The 24,944-nt window shown below is 37.3% G+C and overlaps 1 protein-coding gene across 8 annotated transcripts in view; it reads left to right on the plus strand.

Annotated features, from left to right (window-relative positions):
- DTNB (dystrobrevin beta) overlaps positions 1-24,944 on the plus strand; it is a 361,849-nt gene that overhangs the window by 332,124 nt on the left and 4,781 nt on the right. For 3 of the 8 annotated variants that reach the window (XM_051976347.1, XM_051976345.1, XM_051976349.1), the window contains 3 exons: positions 5,328-5,487; positions 6,431-6,520; positions 13,424-17,613. In XM_051976347.1, coding sequence (XP_051832307.1) covers positions 5,328-5,487; positions 6,431-6,520; positions 13,424-13,740 — 567 coding nt within the window. In that variant the 3' untranslated portion in view covers positions 13,741-17,613. Of the gene's footprint in view, positions 1-5,327; positions 5,488-6,430; positions 6,521-13,423; positions 17,614-24,390; positions 24,427-24,944 lie in introns of those variants that run through there. The other 5 variants (XM_051976346.1, XM_051976350.1, XM_051976351.1 and 2 more) reach the window with 4 other exon arrangements.

The raw sequence follows: 24,944 nt of genomic DNA on the forward strand, positions 1-24,944 counted from the left end.
AGTGTTAAAGGAACAACATATAAGATATGTAAAGGAGCAAAAGACAGCAAAGGCATGGGGGAAAAGTATATTTAATATCAAGAAAAACATTATATTAACATCAGGAAAATATCAGAAAAAATAACCACAAGATAATCTCAAGAACTACTGACCTATATTCTGCTCCTAAATTTTTATGTAATCTTTATGAAGGTCATCTAAATGTTTTAGAGACATATTCAATAAGGATAGAAGAGTGGAAGTTTACTCTGTCCAATCCAAATAACAGACCCACACACCTTGATTGACTAAATATCAATCAGAAGCATAAATTTAGTTGTGAATTAGTACTTAATTTGAAAAGTTTAGTCATGGCATGAAAAACAGATGACCCGACACAGGAAACATAGGAAACTTCATGGGTTCATGTAAATCAGAAAAAACCTCAGACTACATTAAAAAAAAAAAAAATCAAGCCAGTTTGGAGTTGGCCAATCAGTAAACTAGCTTTTGTTGTCTAGCAGTTGAAGAGTTCCAGGTTAAAGAATACTTGTTCAATAGATGATTTTCAGATGAAGAAATTAGAACCATTTCTAGTCATATAAAAAAAGCTCTAAATCTATTATTAAGAGAAATGCAAATTAAGACAATTTTGAGGTAGTACTCCATATGTCTAAGATTGGCTAAGATGACTGGAAAAGATAACTATAAATATTGAAGGGGAAAACTGGGAACACTAATACATTATTGGTGGAGTTATGAACTGATCCAATCATTCTGGAGAGCAATATGGAGCTATGCCTGAAGGGCTAACAAACTGTGCATCCCCTTTGATCCAGCTGGGTCTCTACTGGGTCTGAGTCCCAAAGAGATCATAAAAAAGGGAAAGGAACAAAGAACTGGAAACTGAGTGGATGCCCATCAGTTGGAGAATGGCTGAATAAGTTATGGTATATGAATGTTATGGAATATTATTGTTCTGTAAGAAATGACCAGCAGGATGATTTCAGAAGAATCTGGAGAGACTTGTATGAACTGAGGCTGAGTGAAATGAGTAGAATCAAGAGAACATTGTATATGGCAACAAGATTATGTGATGATCAATTCTGGACATGGCTCTTTTCAACAATAAGGTGATTCAGACCAATTCCAATAGACTTGTGATGGTGAGGCATCCAGAGAGAAGACTATGGGGACTGAATCTGGATTACAAAATAGTATTTTCATTTTATTGTTGTTAGTTGCTTGCTTTTTTTTTTTTTCTTTCTCATTTTTTTCCTTTTTAATCTGATCTTTCTTGTGCAGCATGATGATTGTAGAACTGTGCATAGAAGAATTGCACATGTTTAACATATATTGGATTACTTGCCATCTAGGGGAGGGGTGGGAGAAAAAATTTAGAACACAAGGTTTTGCATAGGTGAATGCTGAAAACTAGCTTTGCATATATTTTGAAAATAAAAAGCTGTTATTAAGGTGGGGGTGGGCGGGGGCGAGAATACTTGTTCAAAAATTAGAACCAAATCTCAACTCTTAAAGAGGGAGAGGAAGGCAAAAGAATTTCTGACTTTTTCCTCCCCACTTCCCATTAACTATATTAATAGAGAGATTGAGCAGATAGCATATAATGCATCCAGCTGGGAATAGAGTAATTAGACAAATAGAATACAATACATTCAACCAAGAATAATAGTTAATTGAGGAAAGACCACTTTTAATGAACATGATACTTTATGGTGGAGAAAAGTGCTTGTGATAGACTCTACAAAGGTACCAATCCTTGGAGCCCAGTAGAGAACTGTTCCTCAAGGCTACTTCATGAGGACTGCATGAAGAGAGAAAAGGACTTCCAGTAAGTGGGAATTGTAAATTACTACCTCTTTATCACATGCATCTCACCACTTTTGTAGTTTCTGCCTACTCCCGTGGTACTTATTGTTCTTAATTATCAAAGGGGTGGGGTTGGGGTGGGTTCAGACATTTAATTCAGTAAAAATGAAGTACTGCTTTCTAGGCCTTTGACAATAGGATTTCTTTCATTTTTCCCTCCCCCATGTCAAAGTCATTTAAAATTCCCTGGAAGATATTTAACATTCCTATAATAATAGGAATAAAGGTGAGGCATAAAACAAATGTATACTCATCAAAAGTATTCCCCACAATGATGGAGGAGAACCAGCACATCATCCTTATCAAAAAAGTATTTTGGATTGTGAGATCCACCAAGTGCTTGATTTTCAGAGGACGTTGCACTAATTGCATAAAACATTATAGAACTTTCTAAAGGAGATCTTTTCTATTGTTCAGTCGTGCCTGATTCTTCACGACTGCATTTGGAGTTTTCTTGGCAAAGATATGGACTGGCTTGCCATTTCCTTTTCAAGACCATTTTACAGATGAGGCAAGATCATTTCTCAAGACTTTTTTACAAACTGAGGCAAGCAGGAGTTAAGTAATTTGCCCAGAGTCACACAGCTAATAAGTGTCTGAGGTCAGATTTAAATTCAGAAAGATGATTTTCTTGATTCTAATCTCAGTTTTCTATCTACTGTATCAAATCCTTCAAAGGAATTTGATCAGTATATTCTACAAGCAAATTTAAAAATGTCCATTACTCAGACTTCAAAACGCATTTTGAGAACATCCTATAGAATTTGTCCATTGATATGTATTTTGGGAGGAAATAACACAGATGGACAGTTGGGCCCAGAGTTGAATAAGAAGCGAGGAACAAACAACTGCCTTCAGAAAATTGCCCAACTTATTAGTAACCCAAAGTTTCCGAGGAAAGTAAAAGCCTGTCTTTTTAATACTAACATTCTACTGGCATTGCTCTATGGCATTTGACAGAGAGCAATGGAGTCACAGTGAAACTTTGCAGGCTGAAACATATAACTAATGAGAAACTTTGAAAAAGACAAAGTTAAGGGATATTATCAAGAAACTGCAGGAAAGAAAGAGAAAATAGACCAATAACTTGGAGAGAATGAAAGTTGGCAGGTGGACAACCACAGTGTTTTATTGGCACTTTGGAAATTTTGAGGGAATGGAGGGAAGGCCTCCAGCCTGGTGATGGACCTGCTGTGGCAGATTTGTCACAGATCCATTCAAGTATTTGAATAAGTGAATTAGTAAAAGAACAAATAAACAAAACACATGGATAGTCAGAGGGAAAAATTGGGCTAGTTCAGCATGAAAAACAATAAATTGTGGCCGGGGGCTACCAGACTTCATAAAGCTAGTTCTATATATTCTAGATTAAAAACAAATGATCTATAAGTAGTATCTCCAGCTCTACTCTCCTGCTGATGAGAAGCTGTATGTGAATGTCAAAACTGAGCCTAAAGCATCAGACTCTGCATGATGCATGCTGTTGCCATGTTTGAAGCTTGCAGAGCTACAATTTCCCCTTTGTTTCTCATTATAACAATAAAGATTATGATCTCTGCATCTTAAAAGAAGCAGCATCATTTTTCTCATTGATTCTAGTGAGTTACATGGATTTTATTTTCCCAATGGGCAATGGGAATAAGTATGGCAGTCTATCACTGGTATCTTATATCTAAAGACTATTAGACTAAAGAAGTTGCTCCAAAAGACAGAAATAAAAGGAATGGAGGGAAGTTACAAGGATACATATTTGGGCTGAATAAGAGGAACCTTGTACCCCAGCCCTGAGTAGCCCAGAACTCATTTAGGGCTTCCAAGTGGTGAGAAGACTGCCACCATTAAGGGAACCCTTCCTTCCTTCCCTTTTCCTGTCCTCTGGCCTACACCTGTCAGAACCTATCCAGATTGTGTGACTGCTCACATGGCTTGAATGAGATGAGTAGTCAACTCTGCATTTTAATGAGATGGAAGAGGACCAGACCTGACACAACTTCCTTTACTCCTATTGGCTTTGCCATTTATTCTGCCTCTATACCTTTTACACCCTCTACACCACCAGCCTGGTTATCTGAACAAGGGAAGTAATCTAGAATCCTTGGGCCTTGCCTGATGCCCCAAACAGCTAAATCCTTTAGGCTTTTAGAACTTTCTTATATACCTTACATCTGAATTTTCTTTTATATATTGTCTCACTCATTATGAGAGTGTTAGCTTGTTGAGAGTAGGAACTTTCCTTTTCTTTTTGACTTTTTAAAAGTAAATAATATTTTATTTTTCCAAATATATGCAAAGATAATTTTCAACATTCACCTTTGCAAAACCTTTCTTGCTTTTTCTATGGTTATCCTCAGGATTTGTCACAAAATAAGCATTTAATAAGTGCTTTTTCCTTTGTTCATCTTTGTTTCCCATAAAGGGATTGACTGTCTGGTAAAGTAACAAGTTCCTAGTTACTTTAAGAGATTTTATAGCAGGAATTCCTAGAATAAAACAATTTGATTAAATAACCTCTAAAGGCCCTCTACTCTCAAGTCTTAAAATTTTTGATTCTGTTTGCTGTAAAAAATCATATGTTTAGTTTGGGTACTAGCCCAGAACCATTTGCAGGTTGAAACTCTGATAATGATTAATGTGATGTCAGGTTAGGGTCATAGATATAACCTATTCGAAACAGGATCCTTCTGTGTTTGTCTTTCTGACATGATCAAATCATAACCTTTCCTCATGACTTAGTTTTTCCCAATTGTATTTCCTTAGAAGATCCCAGCCAATATTCCAAGTTCTGCATTTCTTTCTCTCCTCAGCAACGGAGCTCAGACCCTGGCTCTAGGGAGTGGTCACAGGGGTAGAGTAGGGGGTGGCGCTTATTTATTTTTGACCTTATTTCTTTATGTTATCCTCATTGCACCAAACCTTCTCCCAAATTTCCTGTGGGCCCTCCCAAATCACGAGTCAATATCTACTTAGCAGCTCTAGCTCTCACTTATGTCCTACTTTCCTGGTTTCATCAGAGACTCGTTGCATTTGTGTTCTCCAGGACAGACATGCTGAGTTCTGCTTTCTGTGAAGCAGCTGAATCTCTGGTCCATAGATTCTCAGCAACATCATCTGTTTTGTGATGACTTTCACCATTCCTATTATACCTAAGATCCCTTTCCTTTCTACCTGAAGTCTCCCCCTGGTCTTGGAGTGCTACCTCTGAATCCCCATTCCGTGCTTTTCCCACCTTTCCCTCCAGTTCATTTTTATCCTTGCTTCCTCTCTTCCTTCCCTTTTCCTTTTTTTTTACCTTTGTCTGCCTTTCTCCAGCCCCTCAGGGGGTTGATAAGGTTTGTTCTCAGACATATATACAATGTAAATACCTGCTGCCTCAGGCAGTGACTCAGGATAGGTAAAAGAACTGAGGTAATCGACTCAGATAATAGAAATAACCTATTTCCTATCTTCGCTTCTCCTAGGCTCAGGCTACGGGATCCCCCCACACATCTCCTACTCATGGAAGTGGCCGCTCAATGCCCATGCCTGTCCGTTCCACATCTGCTGGCTCTACTCCTACTCATGGACCGCAGGACTCACTGAGTGGAGTCGGGGGAGACATCCAGGAAGCCTTCGCACAAGGTAAGTTTCTACAGTAGAAAACAAAAAAAAGGGGGATTGAGAAACTGTATACAGAAACACTCCTGAGATTTCTCCAGTTCTTTTTTTCAGTCTGAGCTTTAAATACTGAAATCTTCATGTAGACTGTAAATAAATTAACCCAAAGAACTGGTCCAGAATATTTTCCCTTCAGATGGGCTTACCTGAAATTTGAAGTGCTAAATATAAATAGGATCAGACATATATGTAGGAGAGACCTCATAGACTTGAACCAAGTACCATTCAAAAGCTTTGAGTCCTGACAACTCCTTTCTTACTAAGGGAGGCGTGCTTCTAATCATTTGGGCTCTGCTTCCTTCCTATGGAGGGCATATGGTAGATGCCCGTCAAAATGATATCTTACTGTGGGAAGGCTTAAAACAGACCAAAGAAAGAATAGCTGGGTCTGTAGGTCTGGGACTCAACATACATCATTTCTATTCCATATCTTGCATAGACCTGCCGAAGGTAGCACAAGTATAGATTTGGCATATTCTAGTTCTCCTGGGGAACTAACTGGATGTTAGTTGCAGAATAATAGCAACTTGGAAGGAACACTGGTAATAAATAAAGTCCAATCAACGATGCAAAGATACTGTGTCTCATCCTAGACCTAGTCCTGGACCCCCTCTGATATAATTAGCAGCAAAGAACAGAGGTGGCAGGAGTCTGCTATTTGTGTGCAAGGAGCATATGGAACGAGGCTAGGACATCTGGGTATCTGCATCCAGTAACTAGTGTACTGCATCCCGAGATGCAGTCTCGGGCTTCGGAGCACCCACCTTCCGGGGCTGGAAGCAGAGGGCATTGATGTTGCCAGCACCTCTGTGGCTATGTCTTGGGACCTTGCAGAAGTGACTCATCAACTTGGATATGTCCTCTCCGTGCCCACACTGGCATCGCCATCTGCTCTGACTCCCCTCAGGTACGAGGAGAAACCTCCGCAATGATCTGCTTGTGGCTGCTGATTCCATCACCAACACCATGTCATCTCTGGTGAAGGAACTCCATTCAGGTGAAGCCCAGAGCTCCAGCCCCACACTGCCCTACCACCCTTAGACATGCCCATGTTTCTAATTTCATTACAGATTCTACACAAATGAGCTTCTTGGTTAAGGACTTCCAATTAAGTGAAGGCAGATTATTCCATCAGACATGCTCTCTCTTGTTTGTTTCCTCAAGCACGTAGTCTCTTACTTCTCAGTATCCAGCACCCTCGTGTCTTCCTAAGAATACTTGCACCTTTTGCACAAATTTAACTTTATAATGAAAATGCCTAAAGACAAAAATGAATATATAATAAACATACAAAATGAATGTGGAAAGACACTCATATTTGCCTTTACCTTTACAAGTTTGAGTTTGCAAGTCTAGGCTCACCAGGAATTTGTCTATTTCCTCCCAGGTTTGAGAGCTCCTGTTAGGGTAAAGCTGACCCACAGGTGGACAGTGCTGCTTTGTCTAGGGCCTCATGGTCCGAACAACTTGGTTTCTTGTATTAACTAAAAGACAGAGATTAGTATGCCTTTTCACTGAAACTTTTTCCAATAACAAATATATTAAAAAGTTAAATATAGGCATTAATTACTATTGTCATAAACATCTATAAATAGGATATAGAATTTGGAATAATAATTTTTTTAAATAAGCAACTTGATACATTCAGTTACCTTATTTACTGATCCATAACCCTTCTTAACTGTTGCTTAATTTAACCTTGATTTTCCTCTAAGCTTTAATAGAACTAACTTCTTATAAATTTTATTTGGAGTTAGACCCTGCTTTGAGGACAGCTCAGCATCAATAATCCAGGTTAATGACAAAAGCTCCTGATCATTTTTCCCCAAGCTACTGCAGCTTCTAGTTACCCTAATTAAAGAGATGGTATTGCCATTTCTAAGATCATAGATAAAGAATTGGAAGGGATTGTAAACATCATGTAGTCCAACCATCTCCTATTACAAATGAGGAAAGAAAGGCCCACAGAGGGGACATAATTTGATCGTGGTAACCCAGATAGTAAATGGCAGAGTCAGCATTCAAGGCTCCAGGAAAATACTTTTTATCCAGTGCTTTTTTGACTCCACAATGCTGCTTGTTCCTCTTCATTTCCGTATTTGACTCTCTGGCTCCAATCTGGACTTCACTTGACTTGGAAATTAAAAATCCTATCTGGCCTCTTCCTTCACAGTCTAATGCTTAGTTTCTTCTTTGGTTGTTTTCTCTTTTCTTAGCTCTTGAATTAGTTATCAGAGACTTTTAACTTTCTTTTTTTCCTTTCCACTTGATTTGGTAGAAACCAAATTAGTTTATTATTATTATATTAGTTGATATTGAAATTGTCCATCACAAGCAGAATTCTGGTGGTTATCTTTTTCCACTAAAGAATAAATTAGTTATCTAATTGCTGTGTTTACTAATCACTAAATAAACTGGTTGGCCCACTAACTTTCAACTCTTCTATAGTTTTTACAATCTAGCTATCTTCTAGAATTACACAATTTCAGAAGGGAAAGGACCTTAGGTGCCATATAATCCCTGAAAAAGAATCCTTACTACAAAACCACTTGGCAAGGGGTCATCTAGCCTTCATTTGAATGTATCCAATGAGGAAAATCCTTATCCCTCCTTGGGCAGCCCCTTCTACTTTTTTTTTTTTTTTATTGCTCTAATTGAAGCGAAGCAGAACTAGTCTGTTCCCTTTTCCATGTAACAATTCTTCTTATATTTGAAGACAATTATCCTGCAAGTCTACTTTTTTTCATCTTTAGATCCTGATCTTTATATGGCATGTTCTCAAGGCCCTTTATCCTCGTATAGAACCATTCTTTGGTTTCTTGATTTCTTCAAGTGAATATATCTCATTACTATACAATACCACTCCACCCCAGTCTCTACCCTTTAACTCACTTTTACCCATTTAAACCAGGTATAGCTTCCAGAACCATATTCCTGTCATAAGCTTCATCACACCCTCTTTTAGTATTTCTGTAAGATAAAAATGGCTTCTTTCTGCTAGGATCCTTAGTTCATTTTGCTAATCTGTACTTTGTGAATTTGCATATATATATCTGAGGCCATGAGTTTTACTGTGGATTTTGTCTCCTATGACTATCTGCATATTTCTGTTGCTGTTCTTCTTTTATTGTAGTGACTCTGTGGTATCCATCTTGTTAGATATGAGTAGGCAAGTTTTTTTTTCTTTTCCCTTTGAAGATTTGATTCTATTTCATATAAATAAGCCCTCCTCAGCCCTTTGTCAGATGTGTTCCATTCCTGTCTAATAATCCCTATATTTTATTCCTATATTTAAAATACAAAAATATTTTAAGCCATAGTCCATGTTATCCCTTCTCAGATACCACTTTCTTAACTATTCAATTCATATCTTGCCTATTCTTCTGAAGCCCTTACCTTTCAATGATAGCAATCATAATAATATCCATTTGGGTCCCCATATGCTTCAATTTCTTGCCAAAAGCTTGAACTCTGTAGCAATATTTCCTGCAATCTTTCTATCAAAATTTGAGATTGTAGACAATCCTTAATTATTACACTCTTAGATGTTTTCCACATGAACTGACATGAATCCAGTTCTTCCCTATTTTTCAATTATGCAGATTTTAAAAAAAAACATAGTACAGGAATTATCATTGTTATTATTACTAATTTCACTGATAAGAATTATGAAGATATCTCATATTTAGGTATCACTTTATAGCTCACTAATGTTACTTACTCAAAACAGTTCTACAAAATAGCTAGTATAATTATTATTTATTATTATTATTCATTTACAGATGAGATAATAGGCATTGAATGTTTGAACTTGTCCATAATATCTGACATTTATATAACACTTTGAGATTCAACAAATGCCTTATATGCACTGACTCATTGGACAATCAATCAGCAAGTCCTGATTAAGTATCTACTGTGTCCTATACTAGGCTTGAGGTATCAAATACAACAATTAACCAAATTAAATACATACTTATAGAATAAATATGAAAAAATACTATGAAATTCAATACAAGATACTTTGGGAGGGAAAGCACTAAGTAGTTGGTAGGTCAGTAAATGCTTCATATAGAAAGTAGTATTTAAACTGCATTTTGAAGGAAAAGCGATATGAGGTAGAGGTGAGGAGTAAGTATAGTTTAAGTATATGAGATGGGAACTGCAAAGGCATGGAAAACAAGGAATGTCTTACATGATGAACAAAGAGAACCCTAGATTGGCTGGATTAATAAAGTACAGGATAGGAAGTTATGTTCATTCAGAGTGGAAGATAGATTGGACCCAAGCTGTGAAGGATTTTGCCATCTGATTAAAAAAAAAGATGATTTCAAAACAACCTAGGAAGAATTGTATAAACTGATACAAAGTGAACTGGGCAGAAGCAGGAAAACAGTTTATACAATTACAGCAATATTATAAATATAATCAATTTTTTAAAATTTGGCAAGTCTGACCAACATAATGACCAACCATAATTCTAAAGACTCATGATGAAACATTCTATCTACATCCAGATAGAGAGCTGATGGATTCAGAGTGCAAATTGGAGTATATTTTCTTCTCTTTTCTTTAGGGAAGAAGGGAGAGGAACCTAAATAGCTAATATAGGAAATTTATCCTGCATGATCATACATATTTGTAATAGGTTTTGTTTTCTTGTCTATTCCTCGGGCAGGAGAGGAGAAATAACATAAAATGGAAAATCAAATTGATTTTAGAAGGTTTTTTTTTTTTTTAAGATGAGTTTCTATGTTATCCTATAGGTGGGAGGGAGCCACTGGGGTTCATTGAGTAGAGGAGTAACACAGTCAGGTCTGCATTTAAAGAAAATCACTTTGGCAGCATGTATGTGGACAATGTGGAATTCTGAAAAACTTGAGGCAGAGACTGATCAGGAATCTGTTTCAATAATCCAGACAGACAAGAAGTGATAAGAGTCTGAACTAAGGTGGTATCAATGTGCCTAGAGAGAAGGAGTTTATTTCAAAAGATGTTGTAGAGGTAGAAAGGGCAATGTTTGATCATTGGTTGTATCTATAGGATGAAGAGTAAGGAGTTGAGAATAGAACTAGAGAAGATAGAAGGATAATGATATCTTCAACAGGAATTGGAAAGTGTAAAAGGTTAATGAGTTCAATTTTGAACCTGTTGAATTTGAAAAGTCTTCATTCAATTTTAAATGTCTAATAAAAACAACTGAGAATGAGGGACTAAAGTTCTGGAAAGAGACTGGATTTAGATGTATAGATCTATTGAGTTATCTACATAGAAATGATATTTAAACCCATATGTGTTGTTGAGGATGTCAAGGAATAACTGGAGAGAAAATAAGAGTAGGATTCCTATGACAAAGTCTTGAGGAATGCCTCAAAATTAGGGTGCATGATATAAATGGAAGCCAGCAAAGGAGAAGGAACAGTGAAACAAGTAGAAGTGTTGTTACAAGAATGGCCCCATCCAAGAAAAAAAAGAGAAGGAAAAAGGCTGCCAATTATTGCCTCACATGGCCTACCTTTAGAATAGATATATACTTGTTAGGAATAGTTTAGATTGAATTATTGGGTTGAATCTTACCTGGAAGTATGAACATGGAGTAGATGACCTTCCAAGTTTACTATCATCAAAAAGATATTTATTAATTTTTCCCTTTGTCCATGGCACTGGAAAAGCTACTGTTTTACCTCAAGCTGAAAGGAAGAATGGAGACTGAAAATGAATTAAATATAGGAAGTTCTTTTCCCCTTCAGGTATTATGATCCTTTAAAAGGTCATAAAAGAAAATTGAAGGAACTCTTTCTTTTCTTTTTTTAATTTATCCTTGGACAAAGACTTTACTGACAACTTTCCATACAGTTAATTAAAAAATAAAATGCAAAATAGAGTGAATGATGTTTCATGCCAAAAAAAATTTTTTAAGTAAGTTTCATTTGTAGGAGTTATGGAGCTTTGTTCAACTAATCATAATAAATAAGCAAACAAAACAAAAACAAACAAACAAACAAAAAAACTAGATCAAGAGCAGTCAGATAATTTATTTTTAAAATTAATTGCTTTTATGACACAAAGAAAAATCAGTTTCTGACCAAAAAAAAAAAAAAAAGGCTTGGCTAAACAATGTTTCTTACTATAACCATCACTTAATGTTATCCTAACTCCCTCATGTCCTTAATACTCACAGAGAAGGAAGACAGAGACCATGTTTGTATTATTAGAGAAAATTCTTTCAGTTGGCCCTCACTGAAGTAAGGATGGTTTGAAATGATGCTGGTTTGAATTGGGTCATAGCAAGATAATACCTATCATAACCAACCTTTAGCCCTGTGCAAGCAAATCAAGATGACCTGAGATCCTTGTTTTCCTCAAAAATATGTTTCCAAATCTGCCTTCATCTGTAAGTAAAGTTGTACATCTTTTTGTTAATAGGTCTGACTGTTTTTATACTTTCCAAAGCAACTCTGAAGCCTTAGCACCAATACAGAATGAAAATACTCTTAGCTTTTGTAAGTTCTTCAGGGAGCTGCTTATTATAGTTAGTGGCTTAGTTGACTCCAAGTACTGGTAAAGGCAAAGATATGTAAAGGAGGTAAACAGAAGGCAACATTTGTCTATAAGACCTCCCTCCCTATTCCCTGTAGACTAGATGAGTCTGTATAGGAGCATATGACTCATTTGGAAGGGTCCCTCTGATTCCTGGAATGGTCCATCCATTGTAAAGACAGTTTGAGTGCCTTCAACATATGGCTGTCAGCAAGGGGGATAAGCAGTCCCCCAAAGTGCACCCAGGCTTTTTATGTCTCATCAGAGCTTCTAACATGAGGTTTATTATGCTTGTTTACATCAGAATTTTGTCTCAGGTCATGCCCTCACGTATCTATCTCATATTCCATTTCTCTTTTCACCCCCTGATTTACTGCAAATACCCTTATACATAACCCCCCCTTCCAGTTTTTCCTTCTGACCCACTTCACATATTACTATGGTTCTCTATGTAACTGTGTAATCCTGGGCTTTTCATTTTGTGATGCATTTTCTTCTTTTGTAAAATGAAATGGTCTCTCTAATGTCCTTTCCTATTGTGACATACTGTCATCTGTCTGACATCTCTGTCATCATGTCATTCCCCTGAATGAGTTCCTGATTCCATCATGGTGTCTTAAGTGCTGTTGTCTGGATTTCAATGCCTTTATAAGCTGACCCCATATTGAAAGGTGTAGTGTGGTACAATGGTCAAAGCACTGTTCTGATTCTGGGTTTTTCATTTAATAGCTCTAGAGCATTGGACAAGCTATTTGGTTTTTCTGGGCCTCAGTTTCCTCCTGTATAAAATGAGAAGGTTGAACTTAATGACCTGTAGAGTCCTTTTCCGCTCTAAATCTATGAATCTATAAACATTTATCTATTTGCTGTCAATTTTTCATCAAGATAAATGAAGGTAGTTCAATTTAATTTTTTTTACTCAGTGTATTCTTACAAATCACTGGCCTGATAAGGGTCAAAAGGGGCATATACTGACTCTTAGTAAGCTAAAGGCTTCCTTCAGATGTAATTAAAATTCATATTGCTCCAAGAGGACAAAGAATATTTATTTTAGAAAGAACAAAGATGTTCAAGGTGAGCCAGTAGCAGAGCAGCACTAAAGTTCTGGACATCATAGTCAAATCTGATTTCCATTCATTTCTGATAGAGAAGGTTGGTGATATTTATACCATGTACAAACCCATGCATGCACATGCACACCCACCCACCCCACACCCGTACCCATCCACCACGCAAGTCTTGCAACCCACAACTACAGACATTTACGTGGGGCTCATCAATCCAATATGTCACTCCCCTGCTCCTGTGCTGCTCACAGGGTGGAAGGGTCATTGGCCTCCTTGGACTTCTGTTTTTTCAGCAGAGAAAGGTGGAGAGGAAGAGGAGGAGAAGACACAGAATAAAAAAGACAGAGGTAAAGGCAGCTTGGCAGGCCCTCCCCTAGAAGAAAATAAAAACCATGCCTCCCATGAAGCCTCTCTCTCTTCCCCGCCTCTGTGCTCCTCTCCCCACTGCCACTTCCCCAAGCCCATGATGGCACCACATCCACAGACATTTAGTGCTGAGCCTCCTAACTACCCATCCATGTGCTATATATTACTGAGGCTTGGGAGAGCCAGAGGAAAGGAAAGACTATCAAAGAAATATCAGACATGGTCTCTTCCATTCAGTTTATAATCTATATAGAATCAGTACCAGACTGCACACATGAAATAATTAGAGAAAAGTTCAGTGCTCAAGTGTGATTTGGATTATAAGTGTAAGGAGAAGTCCATATGAGCTGGAGTCATTGAGGAGCTCGGAATAGACCTTGAGGAATGGATAGAATTTAGATGAGTAGAGAGGGGAGGGAGGGGAATCCACATGGAGACTCAGAGGACATTCTAATAGTAAATAAACCTGATTGATAAAGAGAAGACAGATTGTGGAAGACCTTGAAAGCCTGGCAGAAAAGTTTGGACTTCAGGCAGAAAGCAATAGACTGCTATAGTAAAAAAAAAAAAAAAAAAACAGTGGAATAAGTGCAGTTATGTCTATGTGCTCTATCATACCTTCTGTCCGTAGATGTGTACCCATCTGCTCCTGTAATTGTATCATCAGTAGATTATACTGATGTCATTAATGAAGCTTTTTGAATCCTGGTTTTAGAAAATTCACTCCCTCCCCCCAAGTTTCAACCTCCCACAGCCTTTGCACATATGCCTTAATTCCCTTCACATGCTTCCTAACTAGAAAAACCAGTGACTAATATCTTGAGGAAACCCATTTGGTAGGAGGATTAAGGAAGTGGCAGAATAAAAAAAAAAAAAAAGCCTTGTGAGGGCTTAAATTCCTGAATTCATGTGATCTGAATCATAGGTACTGCAAAATTAGCCTGTTCTTCTTATCAATATGAACAAGTAGTCAGTTTGGATATAATCAAGTTTTGATTATCCACCACAATGAGGGGGAGCTCTGATAGCAAATAGAATAAATTTTCTTTGTCTTTAGAATGTCTCTATTTGTTATAGTTGAGATGGTACTGAAAAAAAGGAGGTGACATTAGCTGACTATTCAGTAAGGAATTCATAGGTATCTAATTTGATTTCAGGATGTAGTTCTCAGCTTTTCATATTCATGACCTCCATGTTACCAATTTCTCTAGAGGTATTAATATTCTAGGGCAAGACTTTTTAAACTTTTTCAACTCATGACTTTTTGTGCCCAAGAAATTTTTATATGATCCTGGGTATATAAGTATGTAAAAAAGGTATACAAATCAAACATTTATTGATAATAAATCATAATTTCATGATCACTACATTCAATTATGAGATCCCACATGAAGTAGCAACGTACAATTTAAGAAGCAAGCTATAGGGGACTGATTCACACTAACTCAACTGACCCATAAATCAGAAAGCCAATTTATAGATTTATAATGGGACCAGAATATTCATGTCAATTATGTAATCTAATTCCTACTTGACATGGAAGTACTTGGGAAAATGAATTAGTAATCACAAGTTGGTAAATATGGAAACTGACTATAGTTGGATAGTTTTGACTCCTTTGGATTCAGAAAATTTGAGTTCAAATTCCAACCCTACTACTTATAATTTGAGCAAGTCACTTGACTTCTCAGGATCTGTTTCCTCATCTATTACAATGAGATGGTATCTCCACCCTTCAATCCTGTGGTTCTGTATTGATCAGATTTCATATATCACTCTAAGTATTCAGAATATATACATATGTATATATGTTTATATATATGTGTAAGTGTATGCCTATATATATACACAAACCAACTAGATTAAATCATTATAGAAAACACTTTCCTAGTGACTAGACTAGTCATGTCCACTAGACATGGATCATAAGAGCATAGAATAAGCTCTGAAAGGGGTTACTTTCTCCTGGGAAAATGGAGCTGGATAAAAAATTAGAAATTCTTACTTTTTGCCCCCTTTTCCCATAGATCCTGTGCAGATCACTGTCCTGGTCATGTCACAATTAGATTACAGTTTTACTTAGTTACCCATTTATTTTCATGATAAAATATGGGCAACTAGCCTATTCTCATCAATAATTAAGATAGCATTAAAATTAATTAAGACATCTCTTAAATTGAGTTTCTTCTGCAGCTCACTGATAGCCTATAGTTTCTGTTGATTCTTATTTGCTTCTGTTTTAACATGTTACATTTTCTGACAAAAGCCCTAAACTTCAGATGCAAATCAGATATAGAGTCACCCATTTGTAGTCATGGGCTTAATATTTAACAATAACTATGCTTTTACTTATGGGGAATTATGATATTTAGAATAATGGAGTCACATGGTGATAATATGACACAAGAAGAACTGAAAAGTTCATTAGATTCCCCATTTTGTCCTCTTGTTCAGGGCATACCTCCCTTCTGGGGGCAGAACATGTCTTGCCTGAGGCCTATGTGGATTTGTCTTCTCTCTTTGCTGTTTTTGTTCAGTCATACCTTTCTTGTATCCAAAGAGGAAGATTTAGACTTAAAAGGGTTTATGCTGTGCTATAGGCTGCCTAGGAGAATAAAATTCAACTAGAAAGAAAGCAAAGAAACTAATTTCTGGTTTATGATGTCAGAACTTGAAAAGATTTTCCATGGATAATCTTCCCTTGGATAATTGAGAGTTGATTTATTTCTAACTTATATTGATGTTTCTTACACTAACACACAGGATTCCTGTTAGTCCAGAAACAGTTTCTAGGCAGACTTTTCATTGCTTTCTAATTTAATTCAGATGAATGATTGTTGCCCTCTCCTCCCAAACCACATACTCCCTCACCCCTGGGAAACTGCTAGGAAAAAAAAGTCAGGAAAGTTTAGGGAAGGGGAAGAAAGGAAATAGATTGGAGAGAGATTGGAGAGCTATTGTATCCAGAAGAGAAAGAAAAAAGAAGAAAAACCTATAAATCTATTTCTCTTGCAAATGGACAGATACAGAGAAATTAAAACAGATTTAAAAGAGAAGAAACTGAAATAACCTTCTCAGCCCAGTATGAAAACCCCTTAATTCATACAGCATATATCTATTTCAGCCATACTTTCTCCCCATGCACACAAATGTAGATAATCATACCCATATCCTACATGAATATGCAACTATAAGAAACACTCAATAATATACATATATAATAGCCAAATGAGTACAAACAGTATCCCAAATGGATATGCAGGTGTGTGTATATACCTTGATACAGTATGTATATATAGATGTAGATAATAAAACATTTTTTTAGATCACACTTATGGTTTTATTGGTATATCAAGGGAAAAACTACCTCTGCCAGTGTAGATGGGCACCTGTTTTGCAATGTATACACATAAAAATTTGTACATATCAGGCAGTATGGTGCTGTGGGTTGAGTTGATTGCTAGACTCCCCAAAGAGACTAGTTTTAATTCCTTCTGACACTTTTGAGTTGTTTGGAGTTTTTTGTTGATTGATTTTGTATTGTTGTTTTATGGACAAATTTTTTAGCCTCATTTGTTTTCTTCTCTGTAAAATGGGCATGGGATATTTACAGGGTTTTTGTGAGGTTCAAATTAGATCAAATCTTTGTAAAACCCTAAAGTGCTATTCGTGTCAGCTATAATTATTCATAATTATCCTCAACAGACACGTGCCACTATAGAAATAAAGGTCTGAAACAACCCTCCACCCATATACAAATAATAATCATTTGAATTTACATAGCACTTTAGATTACAAAGCAGTCCCCACACAACCACCCAGTGAGACACATAATGCAAATGTGGCAAATGCTTTGGAGTTACTGTCCCAATTCCAGTTCTCAAATTATGTCCCAAGGATGACTTCTCTCCTCAGTGGTCTAGGAGTAATCCTTGAGGGATTATGGAGGATTTCTTTCCTAGTACATATAGTTTACAATCTCCCCGTTGATATACTTCCCCTTTGATTATTAATTGCTAATTAGTCAGTCAGACCTAATTACTTTTTAGAAATCAGTATTTACTAAGATTGTTCAGAGAAGAGTTGATGCAAATAACCCTACTAACAAGGTACTTACTCACCTACAAGTACATACAAAGTCTAAGGGGAAAAGGATTGGAGCTTAGAGCAGGTGTTGTAGCAAAGGGGTAACTAACTTACAATTCCTAAAAGTCCTGTTCCCTTCTTGAGTCCTTCATAATAGTTCTCTTAACTATTTGTGCTCCTTGTAAAGTCTGAAATCTTCCTTCCCTTAGATTATCTAGTTTATCATCAGTTCCTAATAGTTATTGAAGGTAATCACTTCTATTCTGGGAACACTGCTAGAAAGCTAGGGAAATGTCCAGATCTTTCAACTCTTCAAAGCTCAGAAATTCCTCTTCTACTTGAGGGGGTTGGAAGTAGATTAAAACTCTTCTCTCCCTCAACACCTGAAGTGATTCTTTCTATCAGGGGCTTGGCTTAAACTTGTTCTTTGCTCTAAACTACCAAGCACCAGAATTGGCTTGCTGTTTTATGGAAGACAAAGTATGACTGGATATATGTTAGTTTAATGTCATTGATTGATTCGTTCACCAGAGGTATTCTTTATCACCCAATATAAGGGCTAAAGTATTTTGCTAGTTAAATTAAGTGACTAACCTGTGCTCACACAATTAACAAGAGTCTAAAATAGAATTCAAATATAAGTCACTTAATTACAGGCTGATGACTTTATCCATTCTGCTGTAGAGCAGACTAATCACTGTATAAAATTCTCATAGGCTAGCTAGCAACCATCAAAAAATTAGTCCAGGCAAGAAACAGTACTTGGAGGAACAACTCTACCTAAAATTTTCATTTTTTTCTTTTTTCTGCATCAAGCCAGAACTAGTGGAACTGGTAACCCCTGTTTTCCTAGAATTTCCAGCCCCTGCCTGCTGCATTTGTTCATAGCACAGAATCCAATCATGTAGTGTTGGGTTGTCAGAGCACTCTTTGCAGTATGGTGTATAGCACTTTCTGGCTCTACTGGGATTATTCTGGAACCTGACAAGATTGTGAACTCAGAGACCCACAACCCTTTCTTAAGTTTGTGTCTTGGGCAGTCGAGTCAGCTTATTGTTCATTGGTGCAAGTATTTTAGCTACATTTCTATGTTTGGATGTTGGTCAATCCTCACATTTCAACAAATTATAAGGATATTTGTAGGTGTACATAACTGCTCTGAAATAAATCTATATGCATCTTCATGAATGAGAGAAAGAGACAGACAGAGACAGAGAGAGGGGAGGAAGAGGGAAAGAGGGAGGGAGGGAGAAAAGGAGAGAGAGAGCACACAGATTGGGAAAAGTGAGAGGACAAAGGGGGAGAATAGGTATTAAAGACAGTCAGTAAAATAACCAAGATACTAATGCATTTTAGTTGGATACAATGTTTCTTTTCATGTATCCCAATTTATACTGGCAAATAGCAATTAGGAAATGACCAACTCTCAGGAATAATCTAGTCCAGCCTATCCTCTATAATATCCTCAACAAATACTCATTCAGACTTCACTTGAGAATCCCAGGTGAGGAGGAGTCCACTACCTCCTGAGTCAAATCACGCCACTCTGGGATAACTTAATTATTAGAAAGTTTTTTCCTTTCTATACACAATGTCTACCCAGTGATCCTAATTCTGAACTATACAATATTAATCATAATTCTTCTGACATAGGATTCATAAAGATCAATCATATCATCTTCTCCTGACCTTGATTCTATTCCTGTTTCATATACCATAGGCACATAACCTAATGGGTTACTTGGAGACTGATTCCTTTCTCTCCAAGCTAGCCAGAAAACAAAAATAAGAATACCTTATTTCTCCTTCAGTAAGAACTGTTATAGAGGCCTTAAGCTTCAGGGCAAAGATTTCATTTAGTCACTACAATACCAATTCATTTTCATCCCTGCCCCTTATATGAGGAACCATTCCAGCAAGAGAAGGAACAAAACATGACCACCATCTTTGCCAAACCGAAAACAGACTGCCTTCCCTAGGGGCTAACACAAGCATGTCCACACATATGACTATATATCTCAAAGGGAAATAAGTGAAAAATGAGGGCATCCTCCTAAAAAAGCTAGTGGTAGTATACAATGCAGCAAGAAAACAGTAGTGTGCTGCCCCCCAAAGGAAATGACTGCAGGATTCATTGTAAAAAAGAATGAATTTCTAAGAAATTCTAAGAAAAAGAAAAAATATAAGAAGGAAAGGAGAAGAAATAAGCCAGTAAATAAAGATAATGGAAGGATGGTAACATTACTAGAGTTCCTTGTTTCTTGATCTTCATCTCTATTCCATATCATCCATATTATGGACTTCCTTATTGCAGTAGAAGGAAAGATCATTTGCTAAAATGGAGATGGTAAAAGGAGAATTAGAGGTCTGAGAATAGGCCTGGCATCAATGTAATAGGAAATATTGGAGATACAATGAAAAATTAATTTTAAATTTGACAAGTGCCACAGAAAGCCATTTTAAAGTTGGACAGTAGTAATCTTTAATAGGCCAAGATTGAATAAATTTGTGCCTTCCTTAGTAGAACTTGGAAATCTTGAAAAAAAGAAAGAAAGTTTGACCTACAGAAGGGGTGAAAATTGTTTGGGGATTCATGTGATGAGGATAATACTAATAATTTAGTAAATAGTGTAATAATAATAAGTAGTCCATCATGGTATCTAGAGGGCTATAGTCTTGTAACTAGGAGCCAGGTCACATACAGGGAAAAATTACTATTAAGTAACAGAAAGACTCAAGATGAGCAGTTTAGAGGAATAAGATTGATGACAGGTAAAGAAATTGTGTTTGAAGAGAGAACATATCCTTGTGATACAGAATTCCAGGTTGTGAACATACTGTTTGGAGTGATCAGTGTAGTGTAGAGATGAGAGTTTAGAAAATCATGGAGAAAAAGGAACTTTGAAATCAAAGAGACTGAAGGTTATCAATATGAACTTTGAAGCTGCTGAATGTAATACGGATGTTAGGAAGAAAAGAAAAAAATGTGGGCTAGGTATTGAAGCTTCTCAAAGAATGGGAAATGGGTTGTGAGAGTCAACAGACCCTAGTCAATGATTCGAAGAGGATAGGATAGATTGATGGTAAGTGACAAGTGGAGAACAGAATATTGATTCAGTGGTCCAGAAATACCTCCACCAAGAGAGAAAGCGAAGCCTCAGTTAGGAGAGTGTGGTCTTCAAGGGAAGAGCCAGGTTTCTATTAAAATAAAGGAAAGAAGTGAAGTACATATATAAAGACATTAAGATACACCAACATGTAAATACAAAAGTAGTGCTGATCAGATCTCATTGTTATAACTGTACCGTTTCTTTCTGTAAAGATTTGATCTTCCTCTTCTTTCTCCATTTATCTCCTGTCCCACATAACAGTACCCATTCCCCTTAGACTCTTTTCATATTCCCCCTACCTCTTCCTCCCTTATACATCCTTTTTTCATTTTTTTGCAAAACCATCATGTTCTGTCAAATAAGTGAGTCTTGGCCCTGAATCTTAGTTTAAATGGGGCGGCAGGGTGGCTAACACAATAGATAAGAGTCCTGGGCCTAGAATCACAAAGACTCGTTTTCTAGAGTTCAAATCCAATCTCAGACACTCACTAACTGTGTGACCCTGGGCAAGTCACTTAATCCTGTTTGCCTCAGTGTCAGTAAAGTGAACTAGAGAAGAAAACAAATGGTCATTATTCTGTTCCCTGCATCCCAGTTTCTCTTTTAAGGTGTCCTTTGTTGTTATTTGTTTGTTTCAGTCATGTCCAACTCTCCACAGCCCCATTCGGAATTTTCTTGACAAAGATACTAGAGTGGTTTGCAATTTCCCTCTCCAGCTCATTTTTCAGATGAGAAAACTGAGGCAAAGTGGGTTGAATGACTTGCCCAAAGTCACACAGCTACTAAGCATCTGAGGCCAGATATGAATTCATCATTAAGATGAGTCTTGTCTTCAGACCCAGCACTTTAACCACTGGTCTACCTAGCTGCCCCTAATATGCCCCAGGGTAAGGATTTTTTCCAAGGAAGCTTGCCAATTCCATAGCTCCTCCCATCTCTAGTATTTAAACAACTTGCAGACAGAAGCTTTGAAATGCCATATAACACCCAATTTCGTGTACACACTCATGACTGTACCACTAAAAAAGACTACCCTAGAGGCTTAGCATTCCATGGTAATTGCCAGCCTACAGGAATAGACCTGGCTGTAATTCCCCTTGAGGTCTGATCCTAAGCTTCTCTTAAAATGTGTAGGTTACTGCAGTATTGAGAAAAGTGGCAGTCTTGCCATTTTTCCATTAGTCAAACACTAACCTAGAATATCATTGTGGTTGGCAAGAATCATGACGGAGGACTAGGAATTGATGAACTTGTTTTATACAATGTGCAGCCATATTACCACTTTAGGGGAAGGAGAGAGAGGATCACAATTGGCAGTGATTTCATTCCCTCCTTAGCAACCCATAAATTACTTGAACAGTGGTAGTGGGTGGATGGGCCACAGAGAAAGCAGTGGCTACTCAGTCAAGGTTCCCAGCCCTCTACAAACAACTAAAACCAGTGCCGCACCATTCGGACAACAGCAGAAACAGGTATAGTTGCCTCCAACTTGTGTTTTCTGGCTTCGGGCCCTTCTTGATCTTTATGCCTCATCTACTCTGTGTTTTTCACCACTTGTAGAGGGTTTCTATTTGTAGATGTCTGGGTCTGCTTCCTCGGGGAGGTGGGGGGAAGGTTTGGAAAGTGTTCTACCCATGCGACAGGACTTGAGATGAAGTGAGGTAACAGGAGATTTGGGATAGCCATAAGTTTGGGACTTAAATTTCAAATTTTAATGGGATTTAAGATGTGGCCCCCAAACCAAAATGCATGGTTCACTCTTCTGGTAAAAGATTACTAGGTTTGGAAATGATCCTGAGATCAGTCCTTTTTATATATGAAGCGTCTGGATCTGATAAAGTATTAAATACTCATCTCTGGTTTGGGATAGTATGAGCAGTAACACTGAACAAAAATGAATGAAATTAAAATGGTCTCAATTCTTTATGATAAAATTACATACAACTTGTCTCAGTGAGGCAATTTTGGTATCCTAACCAAACATAAAAATGAGACCAAAAAAGACCACATATAATACATATAATGACTCTCTCAAACTTCCCACTTGTAGGGGCCCATTCTAGACCCCCTTCCAATTCTGCCCAGTAATACTCCATCCTTCAAAATGTTTCTGCTTCCATCTAGATCTTCTCTCCCTCTCTTTCCATAGCATCCATTAACCTGATCCCAAAAAAAGCTTTGGGGATGACAAAATGTATTCCCGTACCACTCAGTTAAAAACTGCATATCCCAAGCTCCACCCAAATTTCCTTGGGATCCCGATTTCATCTCATCTCCTCCAGAACATCACAGTCCATTCCTGTCTCCCCTAAAATCTTTTTTTCTTGATTCCCCTGTAAAGAAGCCAGAATGTAATAGAAAGAACAGTTGACTTGAAGTCAGAAGACCCTAATTGATATGGAGGCTGCAATCCTGGCTCTGCCATTTACTAACTGGTGGGATCCTGACTAATCAGGTTATTTGTCTGAGCCTTCATTTTCCCATCTGCAAAATAGCAAGATTCAAATGATCTCATCCATACCGTGTGTTTTGTAAGAATATAAATGTCAACTCTTTTTCGTTTGTTTTATTGATGCCCAGTGTCAATTCATGGCATTTTTATTTGATTTATTGATGCCCTTTGTTTTCTTACACCATTTTCAACATCATTTCATGATATGCACTCCATGCCCCTTTCCCCCACATCAAACCTTCTCCTATAACAAAGTTATTGGTATTACTTTTATCTGTTGTCCAAGCAGTTGGAGGCCAGGAATTTCCTTGGCTAGTTAATAGATATTCTGAGTGTTTAGTAATAATAATTGACATATATGCCATATACATATATCTGGAAAGCATTTTACATATATTTTCTTGTGTAATCACAATCATGTAAAATAATGACCTTAGTGTGGAATACTTTATCCCCATTTTACAGATGAGGAAACTAAAGGTTAGAAAATTTAAGCAGCTTGCTTAAATTCACAGAGTTGGTAAATGTCAGAGATGGGATTGAAACCCAGGTCTCACCTGGCACCAAGTCCAGTATTCTTTTTATATTTTTTGGTGAGGCAATCAGAATTCGGTGACTTGCACAGAGTCACACAGCTAGTAAGTATTAACTGTCTGAGTTCAGATTTGAACTCAGGTCCTCCTGACTCCAGGGCCAATGCTCTATTCATTTACCACCTTGCTGCCCCCAATCTAGTATTCTTTCTCTTGGGCATACTGCCTCTCATGACAAGTAGGCAGAGATAACCAGAATAGACTAGAAACCAGATTTAAATGTCTTGGGTTTTGAGACAATGTTAGAGACTTCTAGAGTTGATACAGTTACAGTTTTATATTTTGAGCACAGCACAAAACCAGGAAAAACTATAGCACCATTCAGGTCATTTTCATATCCATTTTAGGGGCAGATTATTAGTGTCTTATTGGCATTCCCTAAGTTATATTCATGTGTCTGTCAGAGATTCATTTCCTGCTGATTTTTGTCCCTGCCAGACATTTTTCGATGTGGGCATTTTATTTAGTATGCACTGCAGCGGCAGTTAAGGACTACATGATCTTATCCTATCCTATAGTAAGAAATCATTTTACAAAGAAAGTAAAGGAAAACTAGAAAATCATGGGGACAGAGCAAATAGCCTTGAAAAGCTTTCTTTTGGATAGGAAACTTCATTGTGATCTAAATTATTATTTCTATCTCTGCTACACAGGTTAGCCAGGACGGTCTGGACCAAGGGGTAACAAAAGTGAGTACAAGCTATCCTTGTTCCCTGTCTTTTCCTACTACTGTTTCTTTCCTCATATTTTTCCCATCTCTCCATTCCTTAAATGGATTTTAGTTTCCCTTTTTTCCTGCTTACAAAATATGCTACACAGGTCAGGCCCATACTGAATGAGAAAAGGCTTCACTTCAGCCTATCAACTGAACCCCATTATTCTCTTTCCCAAAATCATTGCATTTCAGGAACTGTATTAGAAACGTGGCTAGTCCTCTGTGAAAAGTTGTTATTTGGGGAGATTGAATTGGGAAGAAGTTACCAAATCAGAAATGACTGATTTAAAAGCAGCTGTCAATATCTGGAAGAATGTAAAAGGGTAGAGCTTCACATCTATCTTTCCATTCTCCCCAGGCCACCTTTGACATCAACACCTTTTCCTTCCATAATTTCCACTATCCTTACCCACAGAAAACACCCAGTGAAAATCATTTCTCCCATTCTGTCCTTAAGATCTAATCCTGGAGCATTAACCTGGCCACAAATCC

Source organism: Antechinus flavipes, chromosome 2 (assembly GCF_016432865.1).
Source record: "Antechinus flavipes isolate AdamAnt ecotype Samford, QLD, Australia chromosome 2, AdamAnt_v2, whole genome shotgun sequence".
Lineage (NCBI taxonomy): Eukaryota > Metazoa > Chordata > Mammalia > Dasyuromorphia > Dasyuridae > Antechinus > Antechinus flavipes.